We start from the raw sequence: 19396 nt of genomic DNA on the forward strand, positions 1-19396 counted from the left end.
AATACAAATGAGATACATGAAATTGATTGAATATGAAAACAGGTGAAAATGATCCAAAATCTTTATTTTTCTTCAAAATACAATTTTACGGAATGCCTGCTTGTATAAGTTGCGGACACTTGTGCAGGATGCAGAGGATAGCAAACGCTGCTTTATTTAATATTACAGTATCACATGTGCTTGCTGAGAACAATGCACAAACGTTGGTAAATTCCCCTTTTAATAAAAACTACATGTAGTAACTCCAGTTCTATTGGTTTTTAGGGTTTGTACATAGACTGTAAAAATAATACTAGGGTTTTACCCAGTGACTAAGGTTTTACCCGGAACCCTCTGGTTTTACAATAGGTGTGCACGTAGCCCTCGCACATGCCTAGGCCAGCCAATCACTGCCTTTTGTTTGGGGCATACACGCTCTCGGTCGGACAGTTCTGGAAAAACATGTGCCGACCAGAAGAAATTCTATGTCAAATGCGGCTTACGCGTCCTCATGTACATTCACTTTTTTGAAGACCATAGTTTCGGTGTAACATATCCAAAGGCATTCGCCGAAAAAACGCGAATTTTTCTTGTTTGTTTTTCGAAGTTTGTATCGTGAGGTAAGCACATGAAAAGCTAATTATCATAACTAGCTAGCTAACGTTACTAAGATACCTGCGCAAGTTTTAGCGTGTGTTGCAATGAGAGCTTGGAGAGGGAGCGCAGTACGGATTGTACGGATGATGACTGGAGAAAGCCACACGGGGTCGACTTTGGTATTTCCCTTCGTCGAGGTAATACGGTTTACAATTTGAATTAACTTTTTGACTGTAACGTTAAGAACTTTCTTCAATGAACAGCACAATGTGTAGGGTTTTGTTTTGACGAGAAGGAAATATTTTGTGGTCAACGCTGTTTAGAAGAGTCTAACGTCAAACCAACAGGTACTCTGAGTAAGTTAACTGAATTGGGTTGTTTTTTTTTGCCAGGTGTACTTGATTAGTTAGCCGATATCGGTATCGGAACATCTCTAATCACAGGTTGATGAAGATGGGGTTCCTTAAAGTGGAGAGTCCCCTGCAGAGCATGTCAGACAAATTGTTCTGACAGTGGAAAAAATACAACTGCTAAAGAAAGAAATACAGTGACCATGCTCACTATCTTGCCTATGTTCCTGAACTAAAATTAATGTTTTTATTTGCTCTTTAATGTTTTTTTAAAGCACTTTGCATTGCCTTGTTGATGCAATGTGCTATATAAATGAAGTTGCCTTGCCTTTGTCTGCAATGCAAAGATCACCTTAGCATCTATGTAGGATGAAGTGAGGTGAACAAGCACTGCACACAGGACCAAGTGGGACTTTAGCAACAGACTTTTCTGCATCTTCTGTCATTAGTTTACCTTACCTGCTGATAACTTAGAAAACAGCAGAGGCATAGTGATCAGCTTTGGGTGATGTGACAACTGGAAGCTGTTTGGCATTACATCAGGAGCAAGCATTGCCAGTGCTACTGGAATATACTGTATGTGTGTTCAGTTCCAATGAAGTTGGGACGTTGTGTAAAATATAAATAAAAACAGAATACAATAATTTGCAAATCCTTTTTAACCTATATTCAGTTGAATACATTACGAAGACAAGATATTTAATGTTTTTTTTGCAAATATTCACTCATTTTGAATTTGAATCCTGCAACATGTTCCAAAAAAGCTGGGACAGGGGCATGTTTACCACTGTGTTACATCACCTTTCCTTTTAACAACACTCAATAAGCGTTTGGGAACTGAGGACACTAAGTGTTGAAGCTTTGTAGGTGGAATTCTTTCCCATTCTTGCTTGATGGACGACTTCAGTTGCTCAACAGTCTGGGGTCTCCGTTGTCAAATTTTTACTATGAAGGCATGGTGTTTACCCCTTTGGTAATCACCTGTTCAATATTTGTTTTTGTTTTTTGATATAAAAACAAATCAAAACTTAGGAAAACTGGAAAATGTTATTTCAAAAGAAGTCAATATTTTATTTGGTTGTCTCCGTAAAGTTTAAACACTACGTCTGTGCGCAACACAACATTTCAGCTGTTGTGCGACCGCTTTCCACACACGCGTGTGTACCGTGAAAAGATACAGGCAACGCAATTATCTGTTCACGTTTAACGGCGCATGTTAAAATCCGGTGCTAATATGGCACCGGCGCTCGGTATCTACCGGATGAAATAGCAACGCAGATTTCGGTGCCACTTAAATGTCTGCGCTGCTCTCTGATGCTCCGAAACAGATGTTAGAGGCAACAAAAACATTGCTGCATGTCATGCTAGTAAACACTAATAACACGTTACACTTGGGAGCAGGTAACATTAGCCTACCGTTAGCTACAGTAGTAACTGGATTCAACACGGTTAAAATGCTGATAGTTAAACGGTGTAAAAGTGTGACTGTTCATTGTAGAGGATTCCAACAGCGGGACGTACAACAGTCTGCCGCTAAAGCTATGAGCTAAAAGACACAAACTAGCACTGGTCACTGCTGTTGTCGGAAAAACAACACAGGCGGGACTAAATGTTGCATTTACTTAAAACTGGTAAACCTTGTGGTGCATTCAAATTTATTGTAAAATACCCTTTTCTCATCTGTTTTTGTCTTTTAACAGCAATTTACTGGTGAAAGAAATAATTATTGTTAAAGGTTATTATTATTACATTTTTAATAATCATTTAAATCCCCCCCTTTTTTGTTCTGATCCAAAAATGTATCTGATCCGTGACTCAAAACCGTGATCCGAACCATGAGTTTTGTGATCTGTTTCACCCCTATTTGAGAGGGATGGGAAATTGTATTGCAAGCCATTATCTCATTGTTTAATTATTAAAATGTGTGGTATAGTTACATAAGAAATTAATTGCTCCAAATATAGGCAGTTTAAAACATGGCAACCGTATTGTCAATTTCGGCAACCAAAAGCTGATTCCTGGTTGACAAGCCGGCAACCACTTTGAAAAGTTAGCATTGAGCCCTGCTTTACAACGTTTTTTGATGCAGTGACACCTGAGGGATGGAAGGTCACAGGCATTGAATGTTGGTTTTTGGCCTTGCCGCTTACGTGCAGAGATTTCTCCAGATTCTCTGAATCTTTTGATGATACTATGGACTGTAGATAAAATTTCCTAAATTCCTTGCAGTTGTACATTGAGAAACGTTTTTCTTCAACTGTTGGAATATTTGCTCACACAGTTGTTCATAGTGGTGAACCTCGCCCCATCCTTGCTTGCGAACGACCTTTTGGGGATGCTCCTTTTATACCCAATCCAGACTGATCTCACAAAGTGGCGTATGTATGACACGCCAATTCGTATGCCGTTTTTGCGTGTTATAAAGATGCATAATCGTTTTTTAGCGTGTTTATCAATGCTGTTTGGCCTCCATTGACCTACATTACATATGAATTATTGCTGTAGCGAGTAGTATGAAAGGATGGAGGTTGGTGGGGATGGGTAAAACACAGGACTTTCACCCAGGAGGGCCGGGTTCGCGTCCCGCGTGTAGCGTTTGTCAACTGTTTTTTTTTTTGTTTTTTTTTTAATAATGCCTTCCCCAGTGTTATTTTCCTAAACCCAACCATTTATTGTTTCCCTAAGTGTGTGACGTTGGTCACCGTCGTGTTTGTCATTTTTTAATGTTACTAAAGCCTTTCCCAATGTTCTTTCCCTAAACCCAACCTTATTTTTATTTATTTTTTTACACACGTGTGACGTTCTCGCGATAGCACGGCACGTTCTCGCAGTAACACGGCGATGCCACGTGCCGTGTGTATGTTTACATCTGCTGTATACAGCGTAGACATACACGTGGATAGCTCAAAATGCATACAGATAACACGCCATTTGGCTTTAGGAAAGTGGCGTGAATGTTTACGCAAAGTCATGATGCTATGTTGCCCAATCATGACACTCACCTGTTTCCAATTAACCTGTTGACCTGTGGAATGTTCCAAACAGGTGTTTTTTGCGCATTCCTCAACTTTCCCAGTCTTTTGTTGCCCCTGTCCCAGCTTTTTTGGAATGTGTTGCAGGCATCAAATTCAAAATGAGTGAATATTTGCAACAAAAAAAAACAAAGTTTATCAGTTTGAACATTAAATATCTTGTCTTTGTAGTGTATTCAATTGAATATAGATTGAAAAGGATTTGCAAATCATTGTATTCTGTTTTTATTTACGTTTTACACAATGTCCCAACTTCATTGGAATTGGGGTTTGTATATGTGTCTGGCGTACAGTACATAAAACAAACACTCTCTATGGGAAGACAGAGTGTGCATTTTTCCTTGACCTCCACTTAACCCAGAATAGGTCAATATCTGCCAGCTGCTTCACTACCTATTGTGAGAATGTGTTTGCATTCATCTCACTGCTTTCTTCCTCCCTCGCAGTCTATTTTGGACCCTGCTCTTATCACCTCAGCACAGAAGTGAATAACAGCACCACATATTTATTTTAATATCACACTCCACAAAGTAATAAGTATTTAGCGATCATGAGAGACAAATGTGATTGTCATTATTGTCAAAACCACATATGTAAATTATGTCACACTGTGTGTTGAGTGGAATCTGTCTATCCAACGTTATAAATCTCTCAAATCTCCCCGCCCCTCCAGTCTAGACATTCTAATCGACATTGGCTTACCTTTTTGAGAAAAGCATCTACTTCTGAGTTTTCATACCAATATAGTGATTTTAATTTTTAAATGAATTGCCCTCATTTACAGTAACGTAAATTTAGTCCGTCCCACCAAGGAAGCATGGGAGAGACGCACATAGACATTATATAAACTGGACCAACAGATCCCGTTGCTCTGGACGGAGACCAGTGAAGGATATTAGAAGCACTTTCCGGTGAGCGCTGAGCGTTACTGAGCAGCCTCCAACTGAGAGAGACGACGAAAATGTGACGTGAGCAACGTGTCTGAAAGTTGTAAGTCTTCTGGTAGCTGGGCCAAGAGAAATCTCAATCATTCCCAATCTTGCAGAGACGGAGAGCGTAGGTATATGTAAGGAGATAACATAGGCACAGGCTAATTATTGCTAACTAAAATGCTAGTTAACATTAGTAATTACACTTAAACAGCTAATGTAAGTCGAAACTGCCTGCAAGCTTCTCCTGTACTATAGTCAGGAGACAGTACTAAGTCGAGTGGTTATGACACAATTGTTATCCTATTTTTACAAAAACGTCTGCTACGGAGCCATAACGTGAGATACAAGGTAATGGAGCCTTTTATACATTGTCGTGTTTCTTTAGAAATAAACAATGGACAAATAATGTCTTTAAACGCTTCAGACGTAAAGTTATTCGCTGTCAAAGTGACGTCAAAATGAATGGCAGTCAATGGAATGCTAACGGGAGGTGAGTGCTTGTTAGCATCAAAATGGCGCCATAGGATCTACGGGTTGTTGACAGACGCTTAACCCCTTGGAGACGCAAGGAAATTATGTGAGCAGAGGGAAATGAGGAAATGTGTTTTTAGAGGGATGAGACGTCCTTTCCTCTGAAGCATCACATGACTTTGTGAGCTGTATGGGCGGAGTTAGCAACGGCTTTCAGCTGCACCACTTCCAGGAAGGCTGCTCTCGTGTATCCTCAGGGTTTTTTCTGCATGGAGAAAGTTTTCCTGCAAAGAGGTTTATAGCCAGCACCAAAGGAAAATCACGGGCGCCAAAACGTCAGATTTTCAGCAGCCAGTCTCCCTCTCATCCACAGCTGCTATATTTAACACGTGACTGGTGCTGCATTGTTTTGACTGGACCTGAACGGTCCGCTGTCAAGCTAGCGCTAATTGGATCTCCATATGCAGAGTGAGGCTGTACCGGACTCTCCCGGTGACCCTGCTGCCAAAAACGTCTCGTAGTTGCATTAAATAGTATTCCAGCACTGTGTTTTGGTACAGTTAGTTTTAACACCTGATGCGAGCCATACGGGAGTACGCATGAAAACCAGTTGCGACTGCTCATTGCCATTGACCTGACTCCCTGAACAAGCTGCAGAGGCAGTTTCGTCCAGCTGCAGAGAGACTCTGCTGCGCCTCGTTCATGTAACAGCGCCGGTTAAACTACATTTAATTTAATAAAACCGTGATGGTCCTACACTACTGTAGGCCTATGTTCTGTAACTGTGGGGTTAAGTGTAGTAGCCCCAGGTCCTGGATGGGAAAGCCTCCTTACTGCATTATATTCCACTATATTTTACATTTTGAATTTTTACCCCCCACCTAATATGTGTTCCCCAAAGGCCCATTCTGAGCCAGGAAAAACCCTGATCCTCGGTCATAGCTCCTCGGAGATCCCTCCTCGATGCTCGATATTTCATCCTAGCTCCTCGGGGCATGAATAAGAGCGTTGAGACGGCATTCACGGAGGAGGAGAATGAGACAAGGCTAAAGGAAGAGAGGAGGGGGAGGAAGGGAAGATGAAGATTGTAATGCAATACCAGAGGAAGGATACTGGTGGAAAATAGGCAAGGGAAACGTGTGACAATAAAATAAGAGGTTAAGGCGAAGAAGAAAGGAGGTGAAAGAAATTGTACAATACAAGGGAGTGATGAAGATGAGGAAAGAGTGAAAAGAATGTGGTGCAGGAAGGGGTAGGTACTAAGGCTGCACAATATTGGAAAAAACTGAAATTGCGATATGAAAAAAGACTGTAATTTCAACGAGGTGATATAAATAGATTAGAAATAGATTTGGAAATAATAAATTCTCAACTACTGGGGTGATTTCGTAGGGGAGTGCATCCACATAGAACATAAAAAAGGAACTTTTCTTATGTGAACCATTCTTTGTTGAACTTTAATGCTTTACAAACACAAAAGCAAGTAAGCGCTGTGACTACTTATCTGAAGTGATTTTGGAGAGGGGCATTAGGTAGTTAAATAAACTGGTTGACTCACATGACACCATTGCATTCACATAATACTATAAATCCAGGCTAAAGTCAATCATATTAATAATGCATGCATGTTGCTTGCCTCTAAATTTCAGGTTGTGATCGACTAGCGGGGCCTGCTTTGGTGGTTTGATAAATTGATCAACATTAATTGTGATTGGTGGTTTGCTGTGCATGCAGAGCCTGCATGTCACGCGCTAGCAACAAACTCTGTGTATCCAAGAACACTTAAATCAGTGTAAATTACGTTATATCAGACACAGAATTCTGTTGTAGATTAGTGTTACATTTCCAGCGTTGCGGCTCCGAACCATAACGTTAGTTGGGACAGACACCTTGTTTCTTTCGGCTAACTGTATTAGCTTTAGCCTGGCTGATAGCAGCTTTCTGGCAACTCTGCGGTAAAAAATGGACGGGAGACGTTGTGATAACGTTACATTAATCAGGTGATTTATTTTGTCTTTGCAGCGAACACAAAACACTGACTACTGTAGGTTAAGGTGACCAGATTTCTGAGACAAAATCCGGGGACTTTTTCAGCTCAGAAGCGTGAATACCTCAAAAACAGGTAATGTTTTTTATCTTTGTAAACTTAAAACGGGGACATTGCCCCAGGGACGTCACTAGACCTAGAGCTGCTTGTGCCCCAACAAGCCCCCCTAGGGGGGTCCATGGGCATGCTCCCCTGTAAGAAAATTGTGTCTATTTTAACGTTTAAATGCATCAATCTGGTGCACTTTGAAAAGAAATTCAGAGGTTAGACTTGATTATTCTTATCTATGGATGGAAATATTTGTGCTGTAGCCTGAACTATTTTGCACTTCAGAATTTTAACCATGCACACACAGGTGGAATAGTTTTTTCTTCATATTTTTGCATTAATGTCACTAGGAAGCATACCAGTAGAAATATATATTCATATTTGTAAGTGGGATATATATATATAAGTAAGTGGGATTGTCTGGAATCTGGCAATATAATAACCATTATGGTGGGATACACTGGCTAAGCAATTTACAAAAAATATCTGTGCTGACATAAATAGTTTACATGAGATTAAATTATAAAGTTGGAGACCATGTAGAAATTTTGTTGCAATTTAAAAACCGGATTACTCAGGAACTGCTTGTTGTACTGATGCATGTGTTGAGTGAAGAGTTTGTGAGATATTTCACAGAGAGTAATGGGTGTGCAGAGATTTGTGCAGAATGCAAATATGATAACATTTCATGTTAGTTCAATGGTAATTTTCTTGCAAACCATTTGTCACAGCAAGGGGGTTAACACTTTTGCATGCGCTATATCCGTGTCACATTCTCATAGGGGCTGAGCCCCCCTAAAGGTCTGATCCTAGAATCGTCCCTGCTGTTACTTCATACTTGTACTCCACTACACCTCAGAGGGAAATGTTGTAATGTTTACTGCACTACATTTATCTGACAGCTTTTGCTTTATTGCTTCACACCTGGGCTTGTTTCTGCAACAGCTCATTGAGTATCCGATACAATTAAAACTATTGAGAAAATATTTTCCTTTGATATTGGTCCGGTATTACGACATCGCTGCAGTAGGCAACGGCGAAACAAGACAATTGTCCAGCTTGTATTTACGTTCATAAAAGTGCTTGTTTTGCCGCTGAGAGCCTCAGATTAATATTATAAGTGTCAGACAACATTATGGAAAGGATTTCTAAGGAGGTCGACCTTTCTGTTAAAGATAAGATCCTTTTTTTAAACATAAAAAGTCTGCAAAATTGCATTCGCTAAACCCACCAGACTCCATGTAAATAAACAGCAATTTTAGCATCGTAAAATATAGGCATTCTAAAACATCTCTGAGCTCTGAGCAGTGCTCGCTCTGGCTGTCTTGAGCCTGCGTGTGTAGGGTGCACGACTATACGTTTGGTCAATGTTTTCTTTCTTTCATTCCAATTTCGGGTCTGTCAGTCACAGTGAAAACCGGGGACTCTCCCCGGAAACCGGGGACGTCTGGTCACCCTACTGTAGGTTCACTACTAGGGCTGAAACGATTCCTCGAATAATTCGATTACAAAAAATCCTCGAAGCAAAATTCTTCGCCTCGAAGCTTCGTTAAATCAATGTAATTAAGGTTGTACGGCTCACTGTGTTTCCGCACGGAGGATAATTACTAGCTCACACAACAGGTTGACGCTTCTGTGGACACAAGACGTTTATATACTGTCTACACACGAGAGTGACGGCCCAGATTACAAATGAACGAAGACGAAAATAGCGAGGATCTAAGAGAAGAGACAGGCGAGAGAAAATGACAGAAAGTTTGGGATCATTTTAAGCTGCAAACATGCTGCTACATCATCTCTGTAGAAAACATCCAGTCTACTCATCCATTCCACGGAGCGAACCTGACACAAGGTAGCTAACTAACGTCTGCTGCTCTCGTCCACCGCGCTGTTTTACACAACTAGCCTACAGCATGCTACTTTGCAAATAGCGATGTTTTACCAACAAGCTAAAACGAAAGCTGTCGGTTTGTAGTCTGACTGTTTATTAGTTTGCTACTAATCTTTGGAAACTTAGCTGCTGCCGGAGACAAACCGGCTCCTCCCCCCAGCATGGCCACTTAATATGCACGTGAATGACGTCATCATGCCGGTGATGTCTGCATTCTTTATTCTTTCTCCTCACTCAGTATTAGCCTTCTTAAAATGTGTCCCCCAGAACAGTGTAGTTGAATAGCCCTGCTGTAAGCTTTGTACAGTCACATTTACCTTCTGGTTAGTGAACAGCTCTTTTGCATATCCAGTGCAAAGAGCCAGAGGCAAGAAGGGGAAGGGGGTGAAAAATATTAACATTTGGGCCACCAAAAATGTACTTGGAATTTGGCAATAAAAAATGTTGCTTTTTCAAAAAAAACCTGTCTTTTGTATATATACAAACTACTTGTACTTTTTTTTAGTACACAGCAATAATACATATTTACTATTGCTGTTTACTAAGTATTTCTTACTAAGTATTTCTTATCCGATTACTCGATTAATCGATGGAATAATCGGTAGAATACTCGATTGCTTAAATAATCGATAGCTGCAGCCCTATTCACTACCCACGGAGAAGCACGTGCATCACTTACTTGCTTACGGTACTTTTCTACACACGGGAGAGCCTCACTTCCCATAACAAACCCAGTCTGACTAACGTTATGTCACATACGTTGCCCACATGGCCACCTGTCTTAAATGGGAAGGGTCGGCTGGTAACAATCATGTAAAAGGAGAACGGTGAAAGTTTACTTTTCTGTCAAGCAACAAAAAAATTGTGCGTTAACATCGCACGTCCTGCGATGTGACTATCGCACATCGCGATGTAGACGAAACAATATCATGCAGCCCTAGTAGGTACATTTTCTTTTTTTAACAGCTGCCCACCAGTGCTTGTAATAAAACCATCACCACCACTCCCATTATCTCCAACATCAACTGCACTTGAAAGGAATCAATCTAATGTTTTCAAAGATATTGGCTGTGTCATGCTATAACATTTGCCTCAGTTCTTGGTAATTGGTAATAAAATCTACAAATTAGATGCCCATTCTAGTTAAATCAGATGAAGCTGTAATGATCGCCGTGGGGAAATTGGGTCTTTGTAAGAGCAGAGAATAGGTTACAGATAAGACCAGAGCAATGCAGAGTATGAAAGATATATCTCTATCTCTATGCAGAATAATGCAGATAACAATTAATTGATTGATTGATTGATTGATTCAATGTGTGTTTGTTGCAGGCTAGTAGGTTTTTACTAGGGGTGGAACGTTCACAAAATTCACAGTTTGGTTTATATCACAGCTTTGGGGTCACGGTTTTTGGTTCAGTTCGGTACGTTTTGCCAATTTCAAAATGCTATTTATTTATTTATTTGGTAAAATTCTGGTTAAGAACTAAAGGAACATAAACACTTCTTCATTGTCAAATCTTTATTAAAATAACGGTTATCTAACTAGTGCAAACAAAATTCAGCTTTATTTTTATATAAATAAATAACTAAACAGTAGCCTATAACATGTCAGTTCCTAATGGAAATATACGTTTAAGTGTAGTATTTTAAATACAATGAAAGGAATATGGCTGGATTTTTTTATCAAAAGAAAAAGTGACATTGTGTTATTAATAAAAATAAAACACCTTAAGTGCAACATAACGCAAACACACTGTACACTGTTTTCAAAACAGCATTGTTCTGTTCCTCTGCAAGAAAATTACAGTTTGGGATGAACTGTGTTGCTGAAATGTTGGTGGATATTACAGCGCGGCTCAAGACAAGGCTCAACAATACATACATGCTCCGAACCGTGACTAGCGGACCGAACGGTTCAGTTTTTTTTACTTGTACCACCATACATTGTTCCATCCCTAGTTTTTACAGATCTGCAATCAAGAGAATATGTTTAACCCTTTCATATAAAAAAAGGCTTTATTAGTCGTATTAACTGGTGGGATTGTCCCAGTTTTCTCTGGAGTTTCTCTCTTTGTGTGTTGCTGGACACTTGTTTTTATTTGCAGGTTTTCAGGTCTCTGGTCTCTTGTGGACTTTGGCTACCACCCTAATTAACCAGGAAATTTTGATATTCTAATAACTTCACACATTGGGAAATAATTTAGATACCAGTAGGGGTAAGTGGGACAATATTTTTCCAATGGGTGAACTGCTTTGAATCTCCTGTCTGTTGGTACAACTGATAAATTCTCTTGAACATGAAAAGTCCTTATGCAATGTGTGCAGAATGGCATCGTTAGCGGTTCGCTTAACAAGTATGTATGTGTTTTGATTAGGGGTGTGACGAGACAAGATTTTAACACTATTTTAAAGAAAACTTAAATGATGAAATATGATTGGATAAATTATTTAAAAAAAATAAATAAAAATAAAAGTCACAAAATGAAAAATGATTACTGTGAAAGGTTTTGCCATAAACTCAGATGGCTTTTCTCCTGTATAACTAACCCAGTGTTTCCCACACATAGACTAATTTGTGGCGGTGCGCCATACAATCAACACCGGGCGCATATTGCGTTTCGTTATTCATTTTTTTGTTTTCACACGCTCCTTAAAACACGCAGCGTATTTGTTCAGCTGCATTTCCTTTCCCTGCTCTCCTCCGTCTCTCTGTCGCTCACGCGTCTCTCACACACAGATACACACACAGCCCCTCCCCTCCGTGCACACAGCTTCTGTCACCATCAAAACGAGAGAAGACGGCTGGCGAAATTCTTAAGTTCACGAAAGGTTGGTATCTCGTGAACACCTTTACACAATCACACATTAAAAAGTCCTATAAAAATATTTTATAATTTGAATACAATGTTGTCAGTGTGTTAATTAGGGCTGCAACAACAAATCGATAAAATCAATAAAATTTGATTATTAAAAAAGTTGCAAACGAATTTAGTTATCGATTTGTTGTGTCGCGCAACTATTACGCCAGTCAATAAGTCGCGGAGATGTTTGTGTATAAAAAAATTGAGTTGAGCGCGAAGCAGAGAGGAGCTAAAAAAAAAAAGAAGCAGACTGGAGGTAGAGGAAATGCCATCGAAGACGTAACCAGTGGTTAAATTGGGCCGGGGCTCGTTGGGACTTAGCCCCAGCACATAAGCCTGCTCGTTTGTGTCCGGATCATAGCCGGATGTAGAGCTGGGCAATATATCGATATTATATCGATATCGTGATATGAGACTAGATATCGTCTTAGATTTTGGATATCGTAATATGGCATAAGTGTTGTCTTTTCCTGCTTTTAAAGGCTGCATTACAGTAAAATGTCATTTTCTGAACTTACCAGACTGTTGTAACTGTTCTTTATTTGCCTTTTCCCACTTAGCCATTATATCCACATTACTGATGATTATTTATCAAAAATCTCATTGTGTAAATATTTAGTGAAAGCACCAATAGTCAACGCTACAATATCGTTGCGGTATCGATATCGAGGTATTTGGTCAAAAATATCGTGATATTTGATTTTCTCCATATCGCCCAGCCCTAGCCGGATGTGCCTGCTTGCAGTCAGTTGCCTACTGGAAATATGTCACATAAAATTTGATGAAAGTGATGCTTTTGAAAACATGATATTTGTGACAATAAATGAACGATTTTTGTCGTTCATTTATTGATGTCTATTTTGTCTCGGTGGAGCTGAGATGAGAACAATCGGAACACGGCAACACTGCGGACAATTCACCACTGCGGGTCAACTACTCAGCAAAAAAAGAAACGTCCTCTCACTTTCAACTGCCTTTATTTTCAGCCAACTTAACATGCGTAAAACTTTGTATGAACATAAAAAGATTCAACTACTAAGAAATAAACTGAACACATTTTCACAGACGTGACTAACAGAAATGGAAATATGTGTCCCTGAACAAAGGATGTTCAAAATCAAAAGTTACAGTCTGTATCTGGTGTGGCCACCAGCTGCATTAAGTACTGCAGTGCATCTCCTCCTCATGGACTGCACGAGGTTTGCCAGTTCTTGCTGTGAAATGTTACCCCACTCTTCCACCAAGGCACCTGCAAGTTCCTGGACCTTTCTGGGGGGCATGGTTCTCGCCCTTTCCCTCCGATCCAACAGGTCCCAGACGTGCTCAATGGGATTGAGATCCGGGCTCTTCGCTGGCCATGGCAGAACACTAACATTCCTGTCTTGCAGGAAATCGCGCACAGAATGAGCGGTATGGCTGGTGGCATTATCATGCTGGAGGGTCAAGTCAGGATGAGCCTGCAGGAAGGGTACCACATGAGGGAGGAGGATGTCTTCCCTGTAACGTACAACATTGAGATTGCCTACAATGACAACAAGCTCACAGCGATGATCCTGTGACACACCGCCCCAGACCATTACAGACCCTCCACCTCCAAATCGATCCCGATTAAAATCAACACATCACACACGAACCGATTTGACTCCTGAGCATTCCCAGGTCAGACGGGAAATCTCGCAAAATCCCTCGAGATCAAACGTGACTTCAGAGTAAACAATCATGGCGGACGAAGAGGATGCAGTGGCGATCGTTTGTAGTTGGTTTGTAGCGATGGTCTAAGAAGTGGAGACAACGCGAGCATGGACTATACTTGCTATACTTATCTCCGACGTCCACCGGACTTTCTGGTGCGCCATGCCGCCGGCTGTTTTGATTTTGTTTCCTGGTGCTTTCCTCGCCGCCTCGTCACCTCGCTTTCTGATTGGCTACATGCCACAGTCCACAGGCTGCATGCTCGTTTGTCCCCGGGGGACACCACACACGAGGAGAAATCGGGCCAAAGAAATCCAACATGTTGGATATCCCCGATTTGAGATCGGAGCGGTCCCAACGTCCTTCCGAGCAGACGAGAGCAGTCGGACTTGGAAGCTCCAGTCTTAGGTGACAGCCAGCTTGCGGTGGCCGGGATCGCTTGCTTACCGGCGGCCAGTAATACTCACAGCCCCCGCTGTCAGCTGGAAGTGGTTTCAGACCCTCCCACCAGCCGTTGGGCCACGCCTCCTCATTTAAATTGACACCTGTCACTTCTAAATGAAAAGCTTAATGTTAAATCGAAATGTGGAAGGTGAATCTTAAAATGTCAATGTCAAATGTAAAATTCAAAAAATAAAATGTCAAATTGAAAATTATAAAGGGGAAAGGCTAAAATAAAATGATTTCTTTTTTTTCTATTTGAGATTTTAATTTAAGTATTTCCATTTAAGCTTTTACATTTCACATTTAATTATGGCATGATTTTTCCTAGTAGCGTAGTAAAATACTATTTTTAATTTGATCTTGCTTCGTTTTCTCTTTGGACTTTCAATTTGAATTATGAATAAATATATCCTCCATAGAACTGGAGGTATTAGTCTGAAACAGAGCTGAACAGTCCGACCAATGTAATTAGTTATGTTTTTAATTTTTTTACAATATTTTCAGGCTTCAACCAGTGCTGCTCAAGCAGAAAGACAGGGGAGAGAAAGAGAGATTCGTTAGGCATTGAAGAAAGAGGAGGACAGCATCCAACAGCGTGTCCTCCTCAGTTTTTGATACTTGATTGTTACGATAACAAGTATTTATTTTTGTATGTGTGTATGTATTATGTAAAGCACTTTAAATTGCCTTGTTGCTGAAAGGTGCTATAGAGATCCCTTGGCTTGCCCTACAACCTCAGCCTGTCAGTCAGTCACCAGGGCAAATGAGCGCTTTTGTCTTGTGCCTCTCAGTCAGTCACCAGGGCAATAGAGAACACCTGTCTGTCTCAGAAGTAAACATTAACTGCACGGCGATCTCGCTATTATATTATATTGCAGCAAACGCTGTCTGCGTGAAGTTTTGAAAAATGTAACCACACTTGTGTCCGCTTTACCAGCATTGCAGTGACTCACTGTGACTTTAACAACCTGCAGAGGCAAATGTAACTTTCGCTTCGTCTGCGTGTGTGTTGGAGCTGAGCCCCGCTCTCTGTGTAAGATGCAGAGAGGACAGAGAAGCTCGCGCTTACGTGCTCTTAAGTACCAAAATTAGGCACAGATTGATTTAACTTGAATTTGTCCTCGGTAGTACCGACGTAATTCTGCACTTTTGTAGGCCTACTGACATCGCGGGACAACTTTTATCCTTGACGAGAAATATCGTAACGTTTTAATCTCGCGGGATGAAATCTCGTCACACTTCTAGTTTTCATACGTACAGTAATTTTAGTACTGCAGAACCTCAAAGGCAACTCAAACTAATTTAAAACGCGTCACTAGTCAACTCTTTTGATCCGAAATAATTTGAAGATAGTGCCCAATTATTTTTTGAATAATGTTTTGTAAGTAGTTAGTAGTAGAAATTTGTCTTTCAGCATATTCAATAGTAAAGGTGTAGCCAGGTGGTGTTAAGGTATGTTGCAGTAGAAAAACTGTACCGACATGCTCAGCCTCTCAACAGCTTGTAAGTGACTGTCCACCCACTTAATTACATGAATAAAGGTTACAAAATAAATGTACTGGCCCAGCATGAACTCACGCATAAGTGACAACCCTAACAAGCCTTTAAATATTCTTTATGAAAATGAATATGCACAATTTTGATGTATTTCTTTGTGCAGTAATAGGTAGGCAATTTAAACTCAGCACTCAAATTAGTTAATTCATGTTGTGAGGGAAATAGAGGAATCTGGAAGTCATTATTTATTCATCTTTATAAAAGGCAGCACTTTCATCATGTTTTGGCTGGCCCCTGTGTGTGTAGAGCCTGCACTTGTGCATCATTGTATGTGTGTGCATACAGTATTTGAGAGTATGTCGTGTGTGCATGCAGGCTTGTCCACTTTTATTTTTTATGTTTTAGCCCTGCTCTCTGAGCTCCTTATTTAATGACATATGAAGCAAAGATTCATCTGTTGGAAACCAGTCTGTTAAGCCAGCAAAATCAATTACTTTTTACTTTTTATTACGGTGTTAGTTTACCTTTTTCTTAAGTTGATTTTTTTTTTTTAAGCGGACCTCTACTGGTGGATAATTCTGACTTTATGGAGAGAAAGCAGGATAGGTGGAAAGGGATGACTCTCATGGTGTGGGTTATCTCAGTTCTGAAAATCAGTGAAATTGAGCTCTGGGATTGAGCTCAATTAGTATTGTTACCCAGTTTCTCTGTTAAAAATCATGACATTGCATTAATACTACATAATGCATACTGCATAAATGTCAGTGGCGTAATCTGTCCTATTTCTCTCTCTCTCTCTCTCTCTCTCTCTCTCTCTCTCTCTCTCTCTCTCTCTCTCTCTCTCTCTCTCTCTCTCTCTCTCTCTCACTCATTGACTTCACCCTGCTGCTGCACCTTCTTTTTCTTACTCCCCTCCCCCTTAGCCCTCTCTCCCTCCCCTTTCCCTTCATTTCCCTCCCACTTTTCTCTCTCACTCTAAAGAGCACTCAGTCTCTGTGCTCCCCTTCATTTCATGCTCCAACATGTTGGCAGGAGGAGAAAGAGGAGGATGCTGCGCTCTACGCTCCGTGCGTTCTTGCCACCTCTCCGGCCAGCGCACACTGCCTCTGACTCCGACTCAGCCTCAGCTTTCAGTTGTCTCCGCCTGAGGGACTTAAGACAGGAGGTGGAGGAGGAACAAAAGGATACGCTGGAGATCAGGAGCTCTCACACCAGAGTCCCCAACAGAAACAACAGCAGGAGAGCAGAACAGAGCAACTGCTCCTCATCTGTGGTGGAAACTACTAATACCTCAGCAGTGACCACCTCTTCTGCCTCTTCTAGTTTCCCTCCCTCCTCTTCTGCCTTCTCAGCTCCAAGATCCATGTGGCAAGAGGCAATAAGGAGGAAGCCGTATCTCCTGGACCGGTCAGGGGAGTCTGGTGAAGGGGATAAAGGAGGAGGGAGAGGTCAGGAGAGGAGGAACAGGTCCCCGGATTGGCTGTATGAGTCCTACTACTGTATGAGCCAGCAGCATCCTCTGATTGTGTTTCTGCTGCTCATAGTGATGGGAGCCTGCCTGGCTCTGCTGACTGTGTTCTTTGCTTCAGGACTGGTAAGCTTCTCTTTTAAAACATGAAGAAATGCGCACACAGAAGCATTATGCAACTTAAAAAAGTACAAATAAATAAACAAACAACTGAGACCATACAAACATTTGGATAGCATTATGTGTAGGAAATTCCAATCTGTTGTAAGCTCTGTAAACATTCTGGACAGGCACATCTAGGCATATGTGTAGACTCACATTTTCTATAAGCATGCATAGAAATGGGATCACGCAAAGTAACTTGCCAAACATGTACACACACACACACACACACACACACACACACACACACACACACACACACACACACACACACACACACACACACACAATCCTGTCAAACATAATACATGAGCTCCCCTCTCTCATACACACATACAGACGTGCACAGACATACAAGCGTGCTTGTGCAACATCTATATGCATGCACACTCTCACAGCATGTGGTCCTCATCGCAGCACTAATGTGAGGAGAAGGGTGAGATTACAGTGAGGGGGGAATAAGGGGCTTGGTTGTTGTCTGAGTTCATGGTTGACCGAACTACAGAAAGGAGATCTGTTTCCCTCTGTCACTATTTTGACAGGGTTTTCTTCGCTCTATGAACCTGAAATATTCAATGCCGTGAAAGCTGGGCACTCTGTAAAATAAAAACATTCTGAACTAAAATGATATGCATCAAAAAAGGAAATAATGTTTAGAACATACCGATACAACACAATATAATGATTGATATGAGAGGATATACCAACATAACCTTATTATAGCTTATAACATTTTTGCATTAGGAGAGTGCCTCTCCCATTCCCTGTCTCTGCTGAGTCTGCTATTAAGAAGGGATTAGTCCAAAAAGCACTGAAAGAGACGGAGCGAGACAGAGAGCACTGACACGCACACATCGCATCCCGAAAATCACCAGAACTAAAACCGAACGTAAACAGAATTAAAAGTTTTGTATGGTGAAGTTGTTTTCATGCACGGTAACATACAACCAACAGATGGTAAGGTTAGTAACATCAGTGGTTGGAGAGTCAGCCATTGCATGTACATTCAGTCAAGGCAATCAGTCAAGATGGAACAGAATCACTTATGCCTAAATGGTCAACAAATAAAATCGCTTATCTAAAAGATTAGAAAAGACAACAATTTTTGATGGCTCATATTTAATCTGGCAACTTTTCTGATAGCTGATTGCGTTTTAATAACCTCCTACACACTGCTGTAATTGTCATAATAGTGATTTTATTACGCAGATTGGTAAATCTATGTGGTTATTCATCTTTCATCAGTATTTTGACTCATTACCTTAGCCACAACTGGTGTTCGTGCCAGTCAATTACCTAATTGATATTTTCACTTATTATTTGATCCAGCTGGCAGTATTTGTGTCAAATCTGTAGTAACGTGTGAAAGTTAAGTTAACCAGCAGCTAAAGCATTAAGTATTAATGTAGAGTTAGAAACATGGGTGCTCCAAAACTGTAAAGGTCTTTGAAATCCCTAGTTTTAGGGAAAATGTTACCCTACAATCAGATACTAAGAATATAATTCTGCAATGTTTTTGTGGACTCGTAACGCATCTCAGTAAATGCCTAAATGCCTGCTCAGTCTTTCTGTCCTACATCCTCCTGTCTTTTTGCTCTATCCCTGTGCTGGATAGGCATGGCTTTTGCTACTTCCTCGTTTTTCCCCCTCCATCATCCCCTATTTCTCTACATTTTGTTTTCTACATTTGTGTGTGTGTCATCTCTCACCTCCTCATATTTCTGTCTCTTTCGCTCTATTATTTGTATCCTATCATCCCTCTATCCTGCTGGCTGACCTAAATCCTGTGCTGTTTTGGAGCTCTGCTCTGGGCGAGACAAACTCTGTGGCTCTCTGCAGCCACACATCCTCTTCTGTCCCAGTGCATTGACTGTGAGCATGAGAAAGAGACTGAGGGAAGGTGGGGGTAGGGGGCTAAAGAAAGA

General features: G+C 40.8%; 1 protein-coding gene across 2 annotated transcripts in view; it reads left to right on the forward strand.

Moving 5' to 3' along the window:
• Window positions 1-346: 346 nt before the first annotated feature.
• adcy2a (adenylate cyclase 2a) overlaps window positions 347-19396 on the forward strand; it is a 107190-nt gene continuing 88140 nt past the window's right edge. For both annotated transcript variants that reach the window (XM_031298638.2, XM_031298640.2), the window contains exons 1-2: window positions 347-773; window positions 16765-17435. In XM_031298638.2, coding sequence (XP_031154498.1) covers window positions 16854-17435 — 582 coding nt within the window. In that variant the 5' untranslated portion in view covers window positions 347-773; window positions 16765-16853. The remainder of the gene's footprint in view (window positions 774-16764; window positions 17436-19396) is intronic.

This window comes from Sander lucioperca, chromosome 10 (assembly GCF_008315115.2).
Source record: "Sander lucioperca isolate FBNREF2018 chromosome 10, SLUC_FBN_1.2, whole genome shotgun sequence".
In the NCBI taxonomy this organism is placed as follows: Eukaryota; Metazoa; Chordata; class Actinopteri; order Perciformes; family Percidae; genus Sander; species Sander lucioperca.